The sequence below is a fragment of the Aythya marila genome (assembly GCF_965140915.1).
Source record: "Aythya marila genome assembly, chromosome: 5".
NCBI classification, from domain to species: domain Eukaryota; kingdom Metazoa; phylum Chordata; class Aves; order Anseriformes; family Anatidae; genus Aythya; species Aythya marila.
Window position 1 is genome coordinate 46,810,699 of NC_139046.1, and position 18,354 is coordinate 46,829,052.

Sequence of the window (18,354 nt, forward strand, 5' to 3'; positions counted from 1 at the left end):
AGCAGCGGTGCTGCTGGCGCTGCTCGATGAGCAGCACGGGGAGCGCACGGGACCGAGGCGTCCTGTGGGGTCCCTGGCCTGGCACAAATTGCCCCTTCAGCCTCACCCCCTCCTTGGGAAGGTGACACCAGCAGTGTTTTTTTGTTTGTAGCCCCCTAATCTTTCTCTGAAGGAGACTCTTCCTCATAAGTTGGCTTTAACTGCCTGTCTTGTTGGGTTAATTGTCAGGTTAGTTATTCACAGGTCATAAATCAAGCGAATGCAAGCGATTGACCTTTATTCTTAACTTTGTGCATGTCTTCATATAGACTTAGGAATGGGTTTTGAAACGTCACATGGAAACTAATTTGCAATATTTTATTTCACTTTGTGTACTTTTACCTCTTTCTGTGTCTTGAACTCTGATCTGTTAGCTATGGTAATAACAACTCTTGGGACTTTTTTTTTTTTCTTTTTAAAGGACTTATTTCTGTTCTCTTCTGACAAATTTCTGTTGGCTTTGGAGAGAACGATATCAATCTAAACCTTAGTACATTTAACAAACAAAATAAGAGTCTAGAATGCCAGTTGCTCATATTTCCAGCTTGGATCCCCGCTTTATCAAAGAATAATATTGTTAAAGCTCCATTAAATAGAAATAGATCTTTGCTGTCTCATTTAGGGCTGATTTTCTTGAGACTAAGACTGATGAGGATGTAAGGTCGTAAAATACAACGCACGCTACTTAAGATTTCTCTCTGTATAAAAATTATCCCAGCCTCGTGCTAGTTATTTATTTACTAGCGTAATGTAGCTACTTAAGCTAAATGGAAGAGCGAACCTTTTTGCAAAATAAAGGTAAATGATGCGCTTTGAAATTATCATTACTATTAATTTAATGCCCAACGCTGCCAAACGTGGCAGGAGTTGTCTTTCCGTATTTTCTCAGCGTGTGTGTGTTTATGCAGTGCTGTTTATTGTGAGAACCGTGGCTGCGCAGCTTCTGTTCACTCAGGTTAACTGTTAACTAAGCAGGCTGCGGGTCTTATCCAAAATGCAGCAAGTAATTCTTGTTTCTTTTTAACGTTATAGCTACTGGATCGGATAATGACCTTTATATAAACCAAGCCGTAGTGTTTATAGAAGACGCGATACAGGTAAATACAACTTGTTTGTTAGCTTTTCGTGCTGGGTATTTGTTATGTGTTCTGCGAGCTTCCAAGTTGTTTTTTTTTTTGTTGTTCAGGCAAGTTCCACATAACATTGTCTTGTTTTACAAAGCTAAATCAGAATATCAGATTCCTGTGGTATGCAAGTTTCAGTGAATGTCTGCCTGGACTGTGCATGTTTTTGCACAGGGTATTTGTGCAGAACTAGTGTCTTCTTAAGTTTGTCAAAGCAGATGCCGATTATGTTGATTTGTGGGTGGGTGTGCTTTGTTTTTTAATAAAGCCCTTACTGCTAAGAGCAAGTATCAGGGCAAACCCTGTTATTTGCATCTAAATCTGGTTACAAAGCTTGAGAGTTGGCAAAGCTTGAGGTTGGCTTTAAGCAAGAAGCTGGAACTTTAGCTGAGCTTTCTGCCTGTGCAAGTCTCCATTTTTGTCTGTCTGTCACAGCATACTTCTGAATTTTCTTGCCTTCCTGTTATTAGTCACGGGCAGTGTGAATGCTCGAGGACAGTTTTGCAGCCCTTTTTCTTTTGGTTGGGAGATTTCAGGAGTTCAGATATATTGAATGCATGCACACCCTTCTGACACTTACTACTTGGAGGAGGCAGAGTAAGAGCAGCCCGGGGGCGCTGTGGAGGTTGAGGTCTTCTGTTTCCAGAATTAAATTGTTTGCATCTTATGGCTTTTTGGAGGGGCAAGACAAAAGAAGATCCATGAATGGAAGGAATGCAAGAGAGGTGAACCAAAAGTCTGGGCCTCTTTAACAATAATTCAGTGCCTACTGTTCTATATAATTACGTAAATATGTAATGAGGATAATGCTTGCTTCAGATAACTGTCACGCTGATTGTTTATCCGATCAAATGTGCAATCTTTAGATTAAGGAAAACTTCAGTAGAATCTTTCCCATTGCACATATGTGGGCTATAGCTAAGGTGCACTCATTAGTGAGTGTCATTTTAATAATAACTTGTACAATAATTTCTTTATCTTATTGTCCAACTGGATTTGTCTCGAGCCTTGTTGATTAGAGCTTGGTTTATTTTTGCAAGACCACGTGTAATATTTGAATTATCCTTTTTTGCTTTCTCCCTACAGTATCGATCTATAAACCACCGTGTGGACTCTAAATCCCTGTGGCTTTATAGGTGGTATTATTCAAGAATTTGTCAATGGTGAGAACTTGTTATTCTTATTGCTTTTTAGTTTAGGACTATAATTTTTGTGTTTATGTCTTATTTTTATTAAATAATTAGATAATTGTGCACTTATTCTTAAGAACTTACGGTAGGAAGCAAGTGGGTGACTACACGTGGACATGGTAGAAGTGGAAAGCAACAAGGCATACAAAAAGTTTTCTAAATGTCTATTTCTAACTGTATTATATATTAATAAGATTGTTGTCAGTTTCAAAATGACACCACATAAGGTTGTTTGGTTGTCATCAGTAGTTATTGTAAAGCAGACAACATCGTGCTAATTAAGTGCTGTGTTATGGTGTAACCAATTTGAGTTAAAGATGATTTCATAAAACTTGATTTTCTTGTAAGAAAATTGTTTGACTGTAAATATTTTGTTATTCATTTTGTTTATTTTTGTTCATCTCTACCCAAACAGCATTTTGAGCTTGACCATTACTATAATCCTGGCTTTGGCTTTCATTGAAAGGCCTTCTTCGCTTACTATCACATCAGATGTACGATACCGCCTTCCTGCCTGGGAGCCTCCATGTGGCCTAACAGAAAGCATTGAGCTGCTTTGCTTCCTCGTGTTCATGATTGATGTGTCTGTGAAGGTGAGCATTGCTTTTCTCTGCCACTGAATGAAATGCTACGTGTGCTGGGCAGCTGAGTAGGTTTAGTCAGTGTTGCTTTTATATTTTGGGAGAAAGGTTGGAGAAGTGTTATTCAAATCTTGTATTTTTCACAATGAGATTGCTTGCAGAGTTGAAGTCCCTCTTTTAGGAGAAATTACTGCAGCTTTAGCGAAAAACTTTTTGTTTGTTTGTTTTTTAATAGAAAATGTATGGCTACTTCCCTAAGAAATATAAACTCTTATTTGTGTGGAATAAGTAAAATTCATTTTACTAGGAATACAATGGCTTTTGCTTGGTTGCTTGTTTTAGGCCGTAAAAATTGGCATGTATAATAACCAAACAGAACTGTTCTTCGGATCCTTCTTTCTGGAAGATCTTTTTGCGGTTACTAAATGGACTTTTTTCTTGCATGCAAAGAATTCTTCCCACATGGTCTGCATTCACCTCTCTCTTCTCTTGATGTTTTTTAATTATTATAGAAAAATTCTCTGATCAACGTGGGTTTCAGGGAACTCTTTATGAGCACTGCTGTAGAACTATGGATACTTGAAAAACACTTGGTGCTGACTTTATCAGGGTATGGGAATTTATTGTTAAAATAAGTTGTTGTTTTTCTTCTTCTCCCTCTTCCCTTCAGAGTTACTTAGTTGGATGGGAAGAGTTTTGGAAAAATAGATGGCTGATGGCTTATATCCTGACATTAATTGTTTCCCTTACTGACTGGGTTGTATCGCTGAGTTTCGTTTGCACAGAGGTAAGAACTGCTTGCTGCTTTCTGCAGAAACCATCAACAACACAGCTGTGGGGAGAGGCAGAGGAGGAGAAGCTGCTGAGGGATACTGATCAGGGCATGTGTTACTCCTGGGAACTGTTGACCAGGATGAGACCAAGTAACAAAGAGGTCATCCTAAAATGTTGAAAGAATGTATTATTTAAGCCTATACACATTTTTGTTCAAGATAGCTAGATATTTATATCCTTTTCATTTATTCAAACAAAATAAATATAATATGGCTGAAGTAAGTTAACTGTCAAGGCTAAAGATTGTGCGTTTGTTGGAAATGTGCCTTAGAAGAAGTAATTCTAAAATCTTTGGACATAGTACTGGACAAGTAGCTTGAACAGCAGGTTACAATACCAAGGGGTGGATTTTTGCTGTCGTGTGGTGCTGAGAAGACTGATGCTAAAATGGAAGATGCTGAAATACTTGAAGTAGCAGGCAAGTCAGAAATAACTTGAAGACTGGAAAGTGTCTTGAATGCACAAATCAAGTAGATTCCTTGCTTTAGGTTATGTTAAGGAAAATCAGGACAATCACCTACGTGAGTTTTGTCAGAGGCAGGGAAGGCTGTGTAATAAGCAGACCCTGTAATAAAATAAAAAACAGAAAAAAACCTGAACACTGAAATCATTTGCTTTCAAAATGTGTATCTATTTCTATTGAAAATAGCTTGCTCTTGATACTCACTCTTGAAGTGGGTATCCACTTGGCAGAAAATAGGAAAATGCTATCTCTCGACCTTCTTGTTACGTAAAGTTAAATTGTTTATAATTAATGGTCTGGTGAGGCTACTGAAACTTCAGTGTGTATTTTTAAAGCAATCTATCATTCTTTCAACTTAAGATTTATAAAGTCTTCTTTGTGCCTTTTCTAACACCAGAGGGACAGATTCAGCTTCTGAGCACAGCCTTTTTGTGTTACACTGTTGATTTTTGTTGATGTGCATAATTTTTTGACAAGCCTACATTAAAAATGTTTGTGGTACAAGTCTTATGGGAACTCAACATCTGATCCCTTGTTTTGTTTTTTGCAGACTGTGAGAATAAGAAGAATTCTTCGTCCTTTCTTTCTCCTTCAGAATTCTTCAATGATGAAGAAAACATTAAAAAGTATCAACAGCACATTGCCTGAAATGGCAAGGTAGGTAATAGCATAGAAAACATCCTTGCAGAGCAAGCATGTCGTTACTGTTGGTATTCTGGGGTGTGACATCTGAGCAGCTTTCTTCTTGAGGCCTTAGGAAAGTGGTTGGTGAGATCTGATAGTGATGGATGGAAAGTTGTGGTAACTTCTTGGCCCCTTTAGTCTGTAAAATTTCTCTAGAAGGCATGTGATGTGACTGTGTGTGTGACATACAAGGTCTGATTGAGTGGAGTTCTTTTATTCTGTGTACGTTGTGTACAGCCCTTTTGGAAGAGTTATGGGTACTTGCCTCCCAGTCATGAGTGCCCCACAACAAGATACTTTTGTATCTATAAAGCATACTATGCTTTTTTTTTTTTTTTTTAGAGTGCTTTACTTCACGTTTTTAATTTCAAAATGGTTTTAGCAAAATATATGTTAGATCTTATCATTAGAAATGTTGAACTGGAAATGCCATTGGTGAAACGGCAACCAGACAGCATGATGCTTCTTGAGAGCGCTCTTCCTGTTCGCATAGGTTGTGTTACATACAGCTTACAGATCTTGCTGTCCTTGCCTGTTACTTCTCACACAGGGCATCCTGGAAAGTCAAAGGCCTATGCAAACCAAGGTGTTATATTTGTATCCTCTGATCAAAATGTGGTTCTAACTTTAGACAAAAAAAAAAAGAGATGTTAAACTCTCATTGACCTCAGAACTGTTCAAGCTAATGCTGTTGTGTCCTGAAGAAGTGATTCTTCTGAATCAAAGCTTAGATGATCTGTTATCTCCATGTAGTTTTAAAAAATATGCCACGTAAAAAGACAAGAATTTTTTACATGGCATTTAAAAATATCCTTGTCTTTTTACATGGCATTTTTTTTACATTTTTAACAAGAGATGTTAATAATAAAAATGATATTAATGCCTATGATCTGTTCTTTCCAATAGCGTTGTTCTCCTACTAGCTGTTCATCTGTCTCTCTTTACCATGTTTGCCATGCTGCTGTTTGCTCGAACAAAGGTAACCAATTATATTTGTGCATTGATAGATCTCTGCTTTTTTTCTTACTCGTGTTGCTGCGTGTCTAGTTTTCTAATCAAACTGGTGAAACTTGTTTCCCCAGGAAAGGTCATTTTACCTCATCAGACTCACTGGGATGAGTTTAAAGTCTGTTTAGAGAGATTTAAGGTCTTAATAGTACCCTTGTGTAGTTCTGCTTATGTAAGTGTGCATTAGAAGGCTCTTAGTGTAGTGTTAAAATCTCATCATCTTTAGTGCAAATTTTATTTCTCCAGACTTCACTTTGTTTCTGAAATGATAACACACTTTACAACTCCACAACTGCAACTTTGCACTTTGCCATATTATTTTATTAGTTTAGCTCTGTGGCTCAGAGCAAGGTTAGATGGTTCCATGCTAAATGTGGTTGATATCTTTATTTTTTTATGGTCCCACATATTATTGGTATTGATGCTGTTACCACAGGTGAGAAGTTTCAAGTCTGCTTATACAAGCAGCTTCTTACTACAATTCTCCAATTTGGTCCTTTGAGTTACTTTTTCTGCTTTTGTTGAAAGTGCCTATATTGTTTTGTGTCCAAAGCTGTTAATCTTGGTGCTTTTTTGTTTGTATGGTCACTCACTACTTTTTTTTTTCCTTTCCCTATCTAGCTTTTTGCTAAGTTTACTTTCTTCCATGTTTTCATATCTTATCTACTGTACTGGTATCCCTGGCATTGCCTTGGTAGGTTTTTGCCTGTATTTCTCTGATGTTTTGGCTTTTGATCTTTGTTTCTTCCTATGTCTTTTTTCTCTTCCTGCTTCCCAAAAGCAGATTTGAAATTTTGTGGTTAAAATCACTTTTGTGTTCCAATGCTCTTGGTGTGTTCTTTCTCCTAACCTTCCTGTATCTTAATGTATCATACTCAGGTTTCATGTTCTTTATTTTTTAGGGCCTTCCATAAATGTATTTGTATGATCACTAAGACTTGTGCACTTCTTTCAGTAATCTTAGTCCTTTCCTTAGTCAGTCTTGAACCTAAGTTCCTGCTGCAATTTGTACTTAGCTTGCCTCTAGTCTTCCTTATGGTCAGGAAATTCCTTAAATTCTTGTTATAGAATATCTGTAATTACAAGCAGAGCTCTACTTTTCCCTTTTTTTTTAGTTGCAATCAGTATATCCAGCATTATCTTTCTATGTCACATCTAATTTCCATTATAAGCTTTCCCAGCGGATGGAAATGTATTTAATGTACCTGTATCAGTCAATTTTATACATTTAGGTGAAAAATAACAACCTAGAGATCCTTTTTTTTTTTTTTTTTTCCTTTTTTGATTTTCTGGCTTGATACCCATACAAACTAATTGTATCTAACAAGGCAAAAGACTCAAAGGATGTTCTAGAAGTACATTCAGTAATAAAATTGATGCCTCTAGATTTATGCGTTTTTTTTTGTTTGTTTGTTTGTTTTACATATTTCTCCTAGAGGTACAGTTTGCCAGTCTTCTCAGCAGATTTTGTCTGTTTACTCTCTACTACAGGATTCATGTTTGTATTGCTTGTACTCTGCATATTTTTTTTAGCTGTCAGTACTTGTTGGGAAAAAAAATGTGTATTATCCACATTGTGCCTCCCAGTGTGTCTTTGATTGAAATCCCTGATGCTATCACGGCTTCAGCAGATCAGCTGATGTTTTCCACTGAGCCACAAAATACTTCTGAAGACTGTAGTCACCAGAGTAATTGCAAATATTTTTTGGGTGCTGTAGCACTGATCTTGGTTTTTTTTTTTTTCTTTCTTTTTTTTTTTCTTTCCCAAGATGTTTAAGCTCTGTGTGATGTTTTCATTGATACCATACAAAGCATTTTGAATCATGTCCTAATCTTTTTTCAAGGCAGATCAATTATGTTTTCTGTGTGCCTAATAACTCCTGTAATGTGTACTAATTCTGGTCATTTTGTATCATTTTATGTTGTGTGCTGTTTGTTGTGTATATCTTTTATTTCCTGTAAAATAAGAGAAAATGAGGGCTGTCCTTGCACTTGTACTTTAAGTACGTCTTCATGTACTTTATTGAAGAAGAACCTAAAACTGTGTTCTGTGCAGACCTTGAGCTGACCGTAATCAAACATGATCTGCCACGAACGTGAAGGAATGACTGGAGAGAAAGGGGAACACTTGCTTTCCAGTTAGTGCTAGTAACTTTGTGCAAACAACTAATATGGACAATGTTGAAAATTTTCCATTCAGAATTCAGAGGGAAAGTGAGAGAGGTGAGAGAGACATTTCATGTTTAGTGAGTATGTAGGAGCTTCGGGTGCTTGAGCATAGCTCGAGCTAGGCAAGAGTCTTCTGTAACACGGAGGTTAAAGCAGTTCTTCATAACTGAGGAGGCCGTGGAGTCACCTGGGTGTTGCTATCCCTGTTTTGTTTCTATCCTTTGGTATAGACAGGGTTTGTTTTAGTATTGTATCCTCAAATTGTGTTATACTTCTGGACTCATCCTGGAGTGGAAAATCAGGAGTCATTCGTTCTCTGCCTATGCTGAGGTACAGCATTGTCTAGCTGGACTAAAAAGCAAGCAGTTCCTGATCTATGCACAATTTTTATGCAGACTGAGATTGAATATGGGATTAGTCTGTGTGATTTATTTTATTTTGGGGGCCGGGAGGAGGGGTTGGAGGTTAAGGGATGTCAAGTTTAGGGAGTTCTTTTAGCTCCAGTACCCCCCCCCAGTATTTCTTTCAGGCTAAAATGTGATGCTTTATCTATCAGTCAAGGGTGGCTTTAGATTCCTGTACTGCCTTCTTGTGACTCTGTTGTCCTTCCTGCATTTGAGATGTTAGATGTGACCTCTGTATTGAGCCTCCTGTGTCTGTTTTAGCTTGCTGTTCTTTCTTATGTATTTTATTTCCTGTTAAGAAGTGAAACAATTGCACTGTATTCCTACACGTTGTCCTAGTTTTTATGCTTGCCTTACGTTTTTTCACATGGTAGATTTGACTGTGTGCATAATAAATTGATAAGTGAGAGAATATCTGTATATTTTTATTTTCTTGGTAAGACAGTTTTGGTGATTCTTCATGTTTCTCTGGTAACAATGAGCATCTCTTTGACTAGGATGGCCAGCAGGATAAGGAATGGTTGGGATATTTTCGGAATTTGCCTGATTCACTGACATCACTGCTGGTCCTGCTAACTACAGCAAATAATCCTGATGGTAAGCAATGTGTTTTGGAAATAGTTCTTGTCTGTATTTTCAGTGAATCATGGCATATCTTCAGGCTACCGTAACTGTTCTTTCAGCAAATAGTTCTTAGTACACCCAGAGGAAGAGGAAGGTTCTGTAAGATTTTTTTTTGTGCCTTAAGTAGCAGGATTTTTCTATTTCCCATAATGTAATTTGTGTTATCTATATGCAGCTCTGAAGTCGAGCAATATAAGAGCTTTTAATGTTTACCAAAAAATTGAGACGTCTCTGCTTTATTTCTCTCAAGCATAAAATTCATAAATGTTTTTTTGTTAAATCTATTACAGTTATGATTCCAGCGTATTCTAAGAACCGAGCTTATTCAATCTTCTTCATACTCTTCACTGTATTAGGTAAGTTGATGTGTTTCTTCGTTAATTTAAATGCACTGTAACTTTAGCACCTGTGCATACCAGCTAAGAAGTTTTATTTTTCTAGAGGTTTTATCACAAAGTTCTTTTTTTTTTTTTTTTTTTTTTTTTTTTTTTTTTTTTTTTTTTTACTTTTTTGCCTTTCTTCCAGTTACAACGTAGTGTCTTGCAAGATAAATTTCAGGGAAGGAACTTAAATGGTTTGTTTTTAGTAACAAATATAGGAGAACAAATATGTGACTTTGTATTCAATGTTAAACTTTATTTTTAGAAAACAAATTGAAGAAAATATTCTTTTGAATTCAGGCCTATGATTTATTATGTATGTTGAAACTTCTTTTCAGTGTTTACGTGATATGCACTGAAATCTCTTCATTCTTAAGAGGGAAAAAATGTGTTAAGCTTGTGAATCTTACATTTGTTAATGTGTTTGAAAAATAATAGCTACTTCTGGTTTATGGAGTATGCTTGAAATGTATCTTTTTGGTGGCTATCCAAGGCTTTTTTGTTGTTTCAGGGGAGAGAAACATTTATATACTGTGTTGTACTTTGTAAAATGTGGAAATGCTTAGATTTAAATAGTCAGCAACCTAAAATCAGAGAAACACAATGCGTCTTGAGAAGCGGAAATGTATTCCAATAATTCCCATTGATTTTTTTTTTCTTCGATAGGTAACTTATTTCTGATGAACTTGCTTACAGCAATAATATATAACCAGTTTCGAGGATACCTTCTGGTGAGTAAAACATTCCCCACTTCTGTGTTCTATCACAACCTTAGCACTGTGAAATCCTGAGTGTTTATAGTTTTAACTGTGTATTAAGTCAGTATGCCAATCCGGGTTGTAGATCCATTTTTAACATACTAAAGGCTCTTTAAACACCTGTGTTTTTACCTGTACGAGCTGTTGTAGCTTGATCATTTTATGAGTAAATCACCAGTTTGTATACTTCTGTGTGTTCTGTAGATGTGCAACTTTGACTATCACATGAAGAAAAAACAACACTTAAAAAACTGAATGAGGACAATTAACAAGTAACTTAAACTTGTTCTCCATGTAGAAAACCTGCAGTACTATTTTAATAGCTATTGTTGCAATTCCTATCACTTAATTTCTCTAAGTAGGACAGGATGAGAAGCCTTCAATAAAAACAAATGGCTGATTAAAACATGTCCTCATTTAGTATTTTTACTACCACCTTACTGTGGGTGGATGTGAAATTAGAATGACTGGGGCAGTCTCTTGCTTCTCAGAGGTGGATTTGAGGTTGGTGATTGACTTGTACCAGAAGCAGCTGCCGGTAGGCTGTGTGTAGATACCTGGCCTTTTGAACTAAGATGTCAGAGGCATCTGGATAGGCACCTAACCTGTTCCTTGTAAAAACCTTAATTTTACTGGGGTACCTGGTGTAAGTTGAAATGGTTTTCAAACCACTGAATTACTGTAAGACTTGGATTCTCTGGAGATGTTTACGCAGTAGAAGACAAGGAACTACTAATCTTTGTTGCTTAAACTTCCTTCCTTTCTTTTTGTGTTATGAGCTAAAACCAAATTGCTTTCTGGTGTAGTAGTTATTCCTGTTGGTACTCAGCTTACACTCCATGTGATGCCAGAGTCATCAGTGCAGTACTTCAGTGTGCTTCTAGAAGATGCCTGATCATACGCAGTGCTTCCCTTTTTGTTTAATAGGAATCTGATGTGTGGTGTAATGACCTTTTTTTGACCCATGTATCTACTATATCAGAGAAGTAAAAGGTGACGAAGTAAATGTAGTTGTGCAAGGAACATGCAGTCTGTGGTGGTGGTTAAACTTGATGCTAAAAGTTTTTTTTTTTTCTCGTGTATTAACAAGGACTCGATGACCTTGAGGTCTCTTCCAACCTAGAAAATTCTGTGATTCTGTGATTCCTTTGCTGCATTATGAGCACCAGTTTTGTCTCCAGCTGGCAGCGTAGTCTGGATTTCCCTAGCAGGAAAGGTTGTAAGCTCTTTTGTTTTCTGTATGAGATAGAGGAGCTATACAGTCTGGGAGGAATTGTAATGAGCTAAGGCAAGAGTATTTTAAAAAGCAGGGACAACATAAATCAAATTAAAGGTGATCTCTGCTACTTCCAATATAATGTTCTTCCTACAAGAGGATGAATTCTGTGAATTTCCTAGTGCTGTTTGAAAAACATGTAGCTGACTGGAGAGGTGGGGAAGGAAGAGGCTGCGTGGGTGCAGCTGGAGATTTCCAGAACTGAGTTTGTCACCAGCAATGAATGTAAACATGCAAGGTGCACCACAGTTACTTAGCAGTTAATACATGTAGTAGATTAATACAATTAACACAGTGCTAGGCTAACTAGCTTATCACGCTGATGGTATGTGACTGAATTTTCGGTCAGGCAATCATCAGTCAAACGGGGAGCTCTCAGGCTCTGCTCCTCAACAGGATCTTGCTGAGGTACCATCTTCTGATTTTGTTTTGTGTTTTTTCTTTTTTCTTTTCTTTTTTTTTTTTTTTTTTTTTTTTAACTTTGGCTTTATAATTTTCAAGGTGATTTTTTTTTTCTCTCAAGTCTTTGCTTACTATTAGTGCTTCAGTTTTACGACCTCCATTTTTGTTTTTGTTATTGTCGTTGTTTTGGTTTTTACTTTTCTGCTGCATATTTCAAGCAACTTCACAGCCCAACAGCAATATTTTTGGTAAACCTGACTCAATGTAGTGGCTGTGCTACACAAAAGCACTGGTCTGATAGCTAAACCCCTGGGCTGTAGTTTAAGGGTAGAATAAACAGCAGTTCCTTGTTACGTGCAATCCACCTTGTCTTTTCTCACGCCTGCTGTTTCCTGTAGGTTTGGTGGGGGGTAACCACCAAACCACCTTGGCTTTGTGTATGACTCCCCTGTAAGTCATTTACATACAGACCTATAGTACTTTCCTTCCCTTAGAGGCGCAAAGACTGGAGCTGAGGGCTTGAGGAAAAAGTGAAATAGTAGTTGCTCTAGGTAAAGGTCCAGAGAGAAGGTAAAGTTTGTTACGTAGTAAGTCATAAACAATATTACACAGAAGGAATGGCCTCCACCCCACAGTGGGAGAGGCATTTTATATGTAATGTGTGCAAAGAATTTTTGTATTTTTCTTTTTTCCTGCTCTACCTGTTTCTTCCCTTTTTTCTCCATTTTCTTCTTGCCCATGGGAGAACATGTCATAATCTGACTCCCCAAAAACTAGTTAATAGGGATTTTGATGGTGATTGCAATGAAAAATTGAAGCACAAAAAAAACCGTGGATCTGACTTCCTTCTCTTTGGTAGGCTGTCCGACAGTGGCATGAATTTCTGTGAATACTTGAGCTCTACAGTTGCCATTGTCTCCAGAATAAGCAAGTGCCTGTGCAGGCAAGAATTAAAAATAAATCATGATCTGGATGTTTACTTGAACTCTAGATATTTGTCTGCTTGGTTCCTTCCTTCTTTCACAGAGCTCTTGTAAGGAGTGAGAGCTGGAAGGTCTCTTCTAGTCTCTAATCACGATTTGGGTGGGGATGTGTGTGTGTACCAGAGGATCGGTATAGTATCTGACCATGGGATGTAGAACTGCTGGGGGTGCTGGGTATTTCTGCTGGTCCCCAAGACCTTCTGGTATGCATGGGCTTTACTGATTTCAGCCTTTGACTCTTAGCAGTATTTCCTTTAAACTGTGGGAGTGCCTGTCTGGTTGCACCTGGTGTCTGAACAACTAAATATAGTGGCTGATGATGGGGACTTTGTTAGGAGGAGAAAGAAAACAGTTTTGTGACTTCATGGAAGCAATTTTATTTGAACAGATACGGACTTTACTGAATCTTGCCGTGGATTTTGTCTAAGGACTAGGCAAACAGTTTACGCGTCACATTTATATTATCTAATTGGTTTTCCTTTAAACCAGTATAAGTAAATTGTCTCCTTTTGTGGTGTGTTTACTGTACAGAAATCAGTTCAGTCCTCCCTCTTCAGGAGACGGCTAGGAATCCGGGCTGCATTTGAAGTGCTTTCTTCCCTGAAAGAGGCTCCTGCTAATGCAGAACAGTAAGTGAAGGAGATTGAAACTGTCATTCACCTTGCAGAAAAAAGCAGGTTTCTGTTCCTCTTGTTTAATATATTAACTGAGGACCCCTTTTTGAAGAAAATGACACTTTTGCTTATCTTTTCATTTTATTATTGATTCAAGTGAGTATTTATAACCTGTTGTTAGGGATTTTTATGGGGTCTGTTTCCTTTTTATTTCTGTGTTTCCAAAAATAAATAAAAAAAAAAAAATAAAACAACCATCTGCCATCAAGATAGCTATCTGTTTCAGGGCCCATCCTCTAAGCACATCCTGTCTTCTTTTAAATAGGTCGTACGTCAGTGCTGGGGCCTTGTTTCAAGTGCTGCAGAAAGTTGAAATGGATTCTCGCTGCAAGCAAGCAATCATGAGGGTAGGAGCTTTAAAACTTTGGTGGCCAGGAAATGTCTGATGGGACAGCTGTGAAAACTGAAATGCTTTTAGTCTCAGAACTGATTTAGGAGCAGTAGCTTTCAGCTCAGCTGCTTGTATGCTGCTTTCTTGCTGCCTGAGCAGAGGCACAGCTCAGTGTCTGTTTGTGTGTTGGTCTTTGCCTACAGAGTTTTTGTTCCAATGATTTCTCCTTAATATTGCTGCTACTTTGGTTACTGTGAAGAGGAAGGCATCTGCCTGTAGGTAGTGTAGGGTAATGAAGACTTTCTTTGTTTTACAAAGCCGTAGTTGTCAGAGGACAGAGAAATTGTCTCTGACAGGAGGTTGAAGTTGCAGGAGTTAACAGTATGGTATGAGACTATTATCCAAAAGTAATGTTGCTTTTTAAGAACAAAATTGCAGCAGGTTTTGGAAGTACATATGGTATGAACTTCTGCCAAGAGAAAGTGATAGTTAAGAGCTGATGGTAGTAACGTGCCAGCAGCTGGTTGGCTCCAGTTTGAAGGTTGGAAGTGGAATGAGGAAGTGTACGTGTGTTGCTTCCCATTGTTGTCTGGGATAGGGGTTGCATAAACAGAGTAGCCTGCAAAAAAAACACCATGCTCTCCACTTATGTCAAGCTGTCCACTGCATTATTTAAGTACGCAAATCCAAGTTCTAGTTAGTGGTGTGTCTTTTTTTTTTTTTTTTTTTTTTTCTTTTTTTGTTGTTGCTGTGTGTGCTGCAGTTGCAGTTAGCATTTAGCATGCTATGGGAGGGTCTTCTTCATTTTACAATTTGTAAAAATAATTCCATCTTTCCAGGTAGTCATTTCTGCAGAATGATGATAACTAACATACCTTCATTCTTAGGATCTCTGCAGAATAGAAGAACTAAATGAGACTAAGTATCCAAGTATCATTAGAGCAAGTATTCTAAGTATCGTTAGAGCATGCTTCTTCTTAAGAAGCTTGTGATCCCAGAGAGGGAAAACAGAAAGGGTGAAACAAATCCCAGTCATTTAACAGGTTAGAATTAAAACAAAAGATATCTAAGCTCACTCTAATACCTTGTGGTTCACAAGGTTACAGCTGTATTCCTAGGCTTTTGAGATAGTCTGAGAGTGCTCGTGTGTTCTGAAGATGCATCTAATGCAGGTGTTGACCTGACTTTCTCTTTCATGTGAAGTCACTCAAAATATGGTCCGGTGACCATCTGTCTGCTGCCCAGTTCCAGAAGCTCTTTGAAGAACTAGACAAAGATGCCATTAAGCAAGTATGTACCTTACAATTATTTATCAATACTAAAAGTGATTGTGGTTTTGAACAAAAATAAGTGATAGTATTATGCTAGGTGTAGAATTAAATACATTTTACAGTTCTGTGAACACAGGGAATGATCAGGTGTTGTTGATTTTAAGTTGTTTGTAGATTGCTCTATCAGCCACAAATGGCATTGCTTTGGGGAGCTTTTGCAGCATTAGTTTGGGATTGCCAGGTAGTGTTAAATATATGAAATGCCTGGTTGTTTTCACAGCATTTTTAACCTTCTTGGGCAGACAAAATAGGTGAGGGCTGTATTTATGTTTATTTTGTTTAGTAGGAAGGTTAATTACGATGGAACAAGGAAGAAGAGTTAAGCTTCCAGCATAGACTTTCTGAAAAAAGTGCTCTTGAGAAACATGTATGTCTGTAGTAAATCCTTTTTTGATGAAATGCAAGGGATTTGTCATGCCGTGACAGCCCTATATTAAAACAATGCATCTCCACCATATGTTCATGTTCACAGAGTAAAAAATAGATTCAAAGACGTTTCTCTAGACCACGAAATATCAGAAAATACTTTTGTGTTTGGCTTTTCAGCATCCTCCCAGTCCAGAGTACCAATCCCATTTTATGCAGCAAGTGCAGTTTGCCTTTGGCCATCCTTACTTTGGGTACTTGGGGAATGTGGTAGCCCTTGCAAACATTATTTCTATCTGCGTAAGTAAGATTATTTATTTTTTCGTGCTGAAAAATCAGTTCTGTTTTTTGTTCTTTTCATCTCTGTTGTAATAACCACTTTCTGTGGTAGGTATCCGTGTTTTGCTTGCTTTAGTCGTGTATAGTCTTAGGAGAGAATACTCCTTGGTTAAGGACTATATTCTGGCCTGAAGTTAATGAATATATTCTAAGCTGCTTGAAAAGATCTGTGTAAAGTTTAAGGTATCTGTGTTTTTATCTGTGTTTAAGATCTGTGTAAAGTATGTCCTGTTCTTATGCTAAAAAATCTGTTTTGTGCAGCAGTAAAGCAGTGGATTCATAAAAGATTCCTTGTCTTTTAAGGTGGTTTTGGTGATGGATGCTGATAAGCAGCCTTCTGAAAGAGATGACTTCTTCTTGGGGGTAAGATATGACAGTATTCCTATTTTATTTTATTTTATTTTATTTTATTTTGCTGTTCTCTGATGCATTTAATTCTAACCATTTTTCTTATTTGGGGGTGGTGGTGAAGGCTATCAACTGCTTCTTCATCCTGTACTATCTGCTGGAAATGTTGCTGAAAATCTTGGCGATGGGCTTGAAAAGATACTTATCATACCCAAGCAATAGGTTTGACGGACTTCTGACTGCAATTCTGCTGGTAAGATATTTTTTTTTGGTTGGTTGTTTTTGTTTTCAACTTCTGTGTTCCTGGATTCAGTGTCTAGGATGATGAGGAGGTGCAAGAGCTAGCAGAATTGTTCTTTATTCAGCACTGTTTCATGTGCTGAGTTAAACAGCTTGAGCCAGTATTGTGGTTTTCATGGGCATGAAGGTTTTGGTAGTGAATGGTACTCTTTGTGTCCCTTTTTTGGAGGTAGGTTTTTTGAAATCAATGGAAAAGTTAAAAAGGATAATTAACAATAAATCTTAATGTTATGTGGAAACATTGAGCTCTTAAAGTTATCACATGAGGAACTCTGTTACGTAGCTAAGCATCACTTTTTAATAAGAAAGTGGCAGAAGGTTATTATTATTGTTTGGTAAAGGCCTGAAACTGGTATGGCAGAAGAGGTCAAATTCACTGTTTGTGTAATTCATTCAATATCCTTGTATGTATCACCATTAGATTACTTTGGAGGAATTTCTAGTCAAAAATATGTCAATTTCAGAGCTTAAAACTGAGTCAAATTAGTGTTTTAAAGCTCTCAAAAACGTTTCCTGTCAAGAAATGTAAGTAATTTTTAAAACTTAAAATTTACAAAGTTAAACAGCTTTGACTTTTCTTCCCTTCTCCTATCTAAAGGTTTTGGAGATCGCAACTTTCGCAGAGTATGGATTTCCTCATCCTGGTTGGTATGTAATCTCCTTGAACTGTTGCAATTTCTTGAGAATTTAGGGTGGGTCAGGGGAATACACACATGCATTCATGCACACTTATGTTATGCTATAATTGTCCATACGTTTCCAAACCTAGGAGAAGTTCTTGCTATTACCATCACCAAAGGCTAGGCAAAATGGATAGGTGAAAGAAAGTTATTTAATCTCTTCATAAATCTTAAGAGTTCTGCTTCTGTGCTTTGAGAGAAGGATGTGTTTGTTACTTGTAATCTGATCTAAAATAACATCTTAGCAGACCTATGCTTTTGAAAGGTGCAGAAAGAGGAATTTGATACAACATACAGAACCAGCTACTAACCTCATGTTTCAATATCAGACTGTCCATAAGCCCAATTATATGAACTGCTAAACAACTAGCAAATCCCCTTTTACCCTACCCTGTACATTAAAGACTGAGTTTTATTTCATTCTGTAAAGTTTAGTATGAAAAATCCCATAGATTTTTAAACTGTTAATCTGTACTAGAAATAAAATAGCAAGTAAAAGTATCTTGATTTTCCTAAATTCAGACAGTTCTTGGATTATTATCTTAACCTTTTTTCATCATCAAAGCCACTAAAGTAATCATTTCTACTTTTAAAATGTGTGAACTGCAGACACACCAGAAGAGGAAAGCAAAGGACTTTTGGAGGACTTTGTGAATCTTACTTTTTCTGGGGGGGGACTTAAAACACATTTTGATACTTTCTCTTCATACGAGCTCACTCCTAAAATGCTGACTCTCCCTAATTTTTCAGGATATTTGTTATGTTGTAAATAAAGATAACTTCTGTCATTACACTAGGTCCTTTATAAAGAGACCAGGTGGAGTAACAGCTAACAGTGCGTTTATTGTTGAACACTTTTTTCCCATCACTCAAAAGCATTGCCATAGGGATGTTAATTGCTAACAATTTAATGTCATTGACCCCCATTGTCTTCATGGTTGATAAGTGCTTCTTTACATCTAGTGTGAGCTGCCCTTGTTTCAGCATAGGCTTATTATCCCTTGCCCTCTTACTGTGCACCATTGAACAGCCTTGCTTCTGTCTTCTTGGGGACCTCTCTGTACTT

General features: G+C 37.3%; 1 protein-coding gene across 1 annotated transcript in view; it reads left to right on the forward strand.

Annotated features, from left to right (window-relative positions):
• TPCN2 (two pore segment channel 2) overlaps positions 1–18,354 on the forward strand; it is a 28,431-nt gene that overhangs the window by 793 nt on the left and 9,284 nt on the right. The window contains exons 2-17 of the mRNA XM_082760608.1: positions 1,072–1,136; positions 2,250–2,326; positions 2,769–2,946; positions 3,605–3,721; positions 4,782–4,888; positions 5,822–5,894; positions 8,994–9,093; positions 9,411–9,476; positions 10,167–10,231; positions 13,451–13,548; positions 13,859–13,940; positions 15,128–15,214; positions 15,802–15,921; positions 16,264–16,323; positions 16,433–16,561; positions 17,207–17,256. Coding sequence (XP_082616734.1) covers positions 1,072–1,136; positions 2,250–2,326; positions 2,769–2,946; positions 3,605–3,721; positions 4,782–4,888; positions 5,822–5,894; positions 8,994–9,093; positions 9,411–9,476; positions 10,167–10,231; positions 13,451–13,548; positions 13,859–13,940; positions 15,128–15,214; positions 15,802–15,921; positions 16,264–16,323; positions 16,433–16,561; positions 17,207–17,256 — 1,474 coding nt within the window. The remainder of the gene's footprint in view (positions 1–1,071; positions 1,137–2,249; positions 2,327–2,768; positions 2,947–3,604; positions 3,722–4,781; positions 4,889–5,821; positions 5,895–8,993; positions 9,094–9,410; positions 9,477–10,166; positions 10,232–13,450; positions 13,549–13,858; positions 13,941–15,127; positions 15,215–15,801; positions 15,922–16,263; positions 16,324–16,432; positions 16,562–17,206; positions 17,257–18,354) is intronic.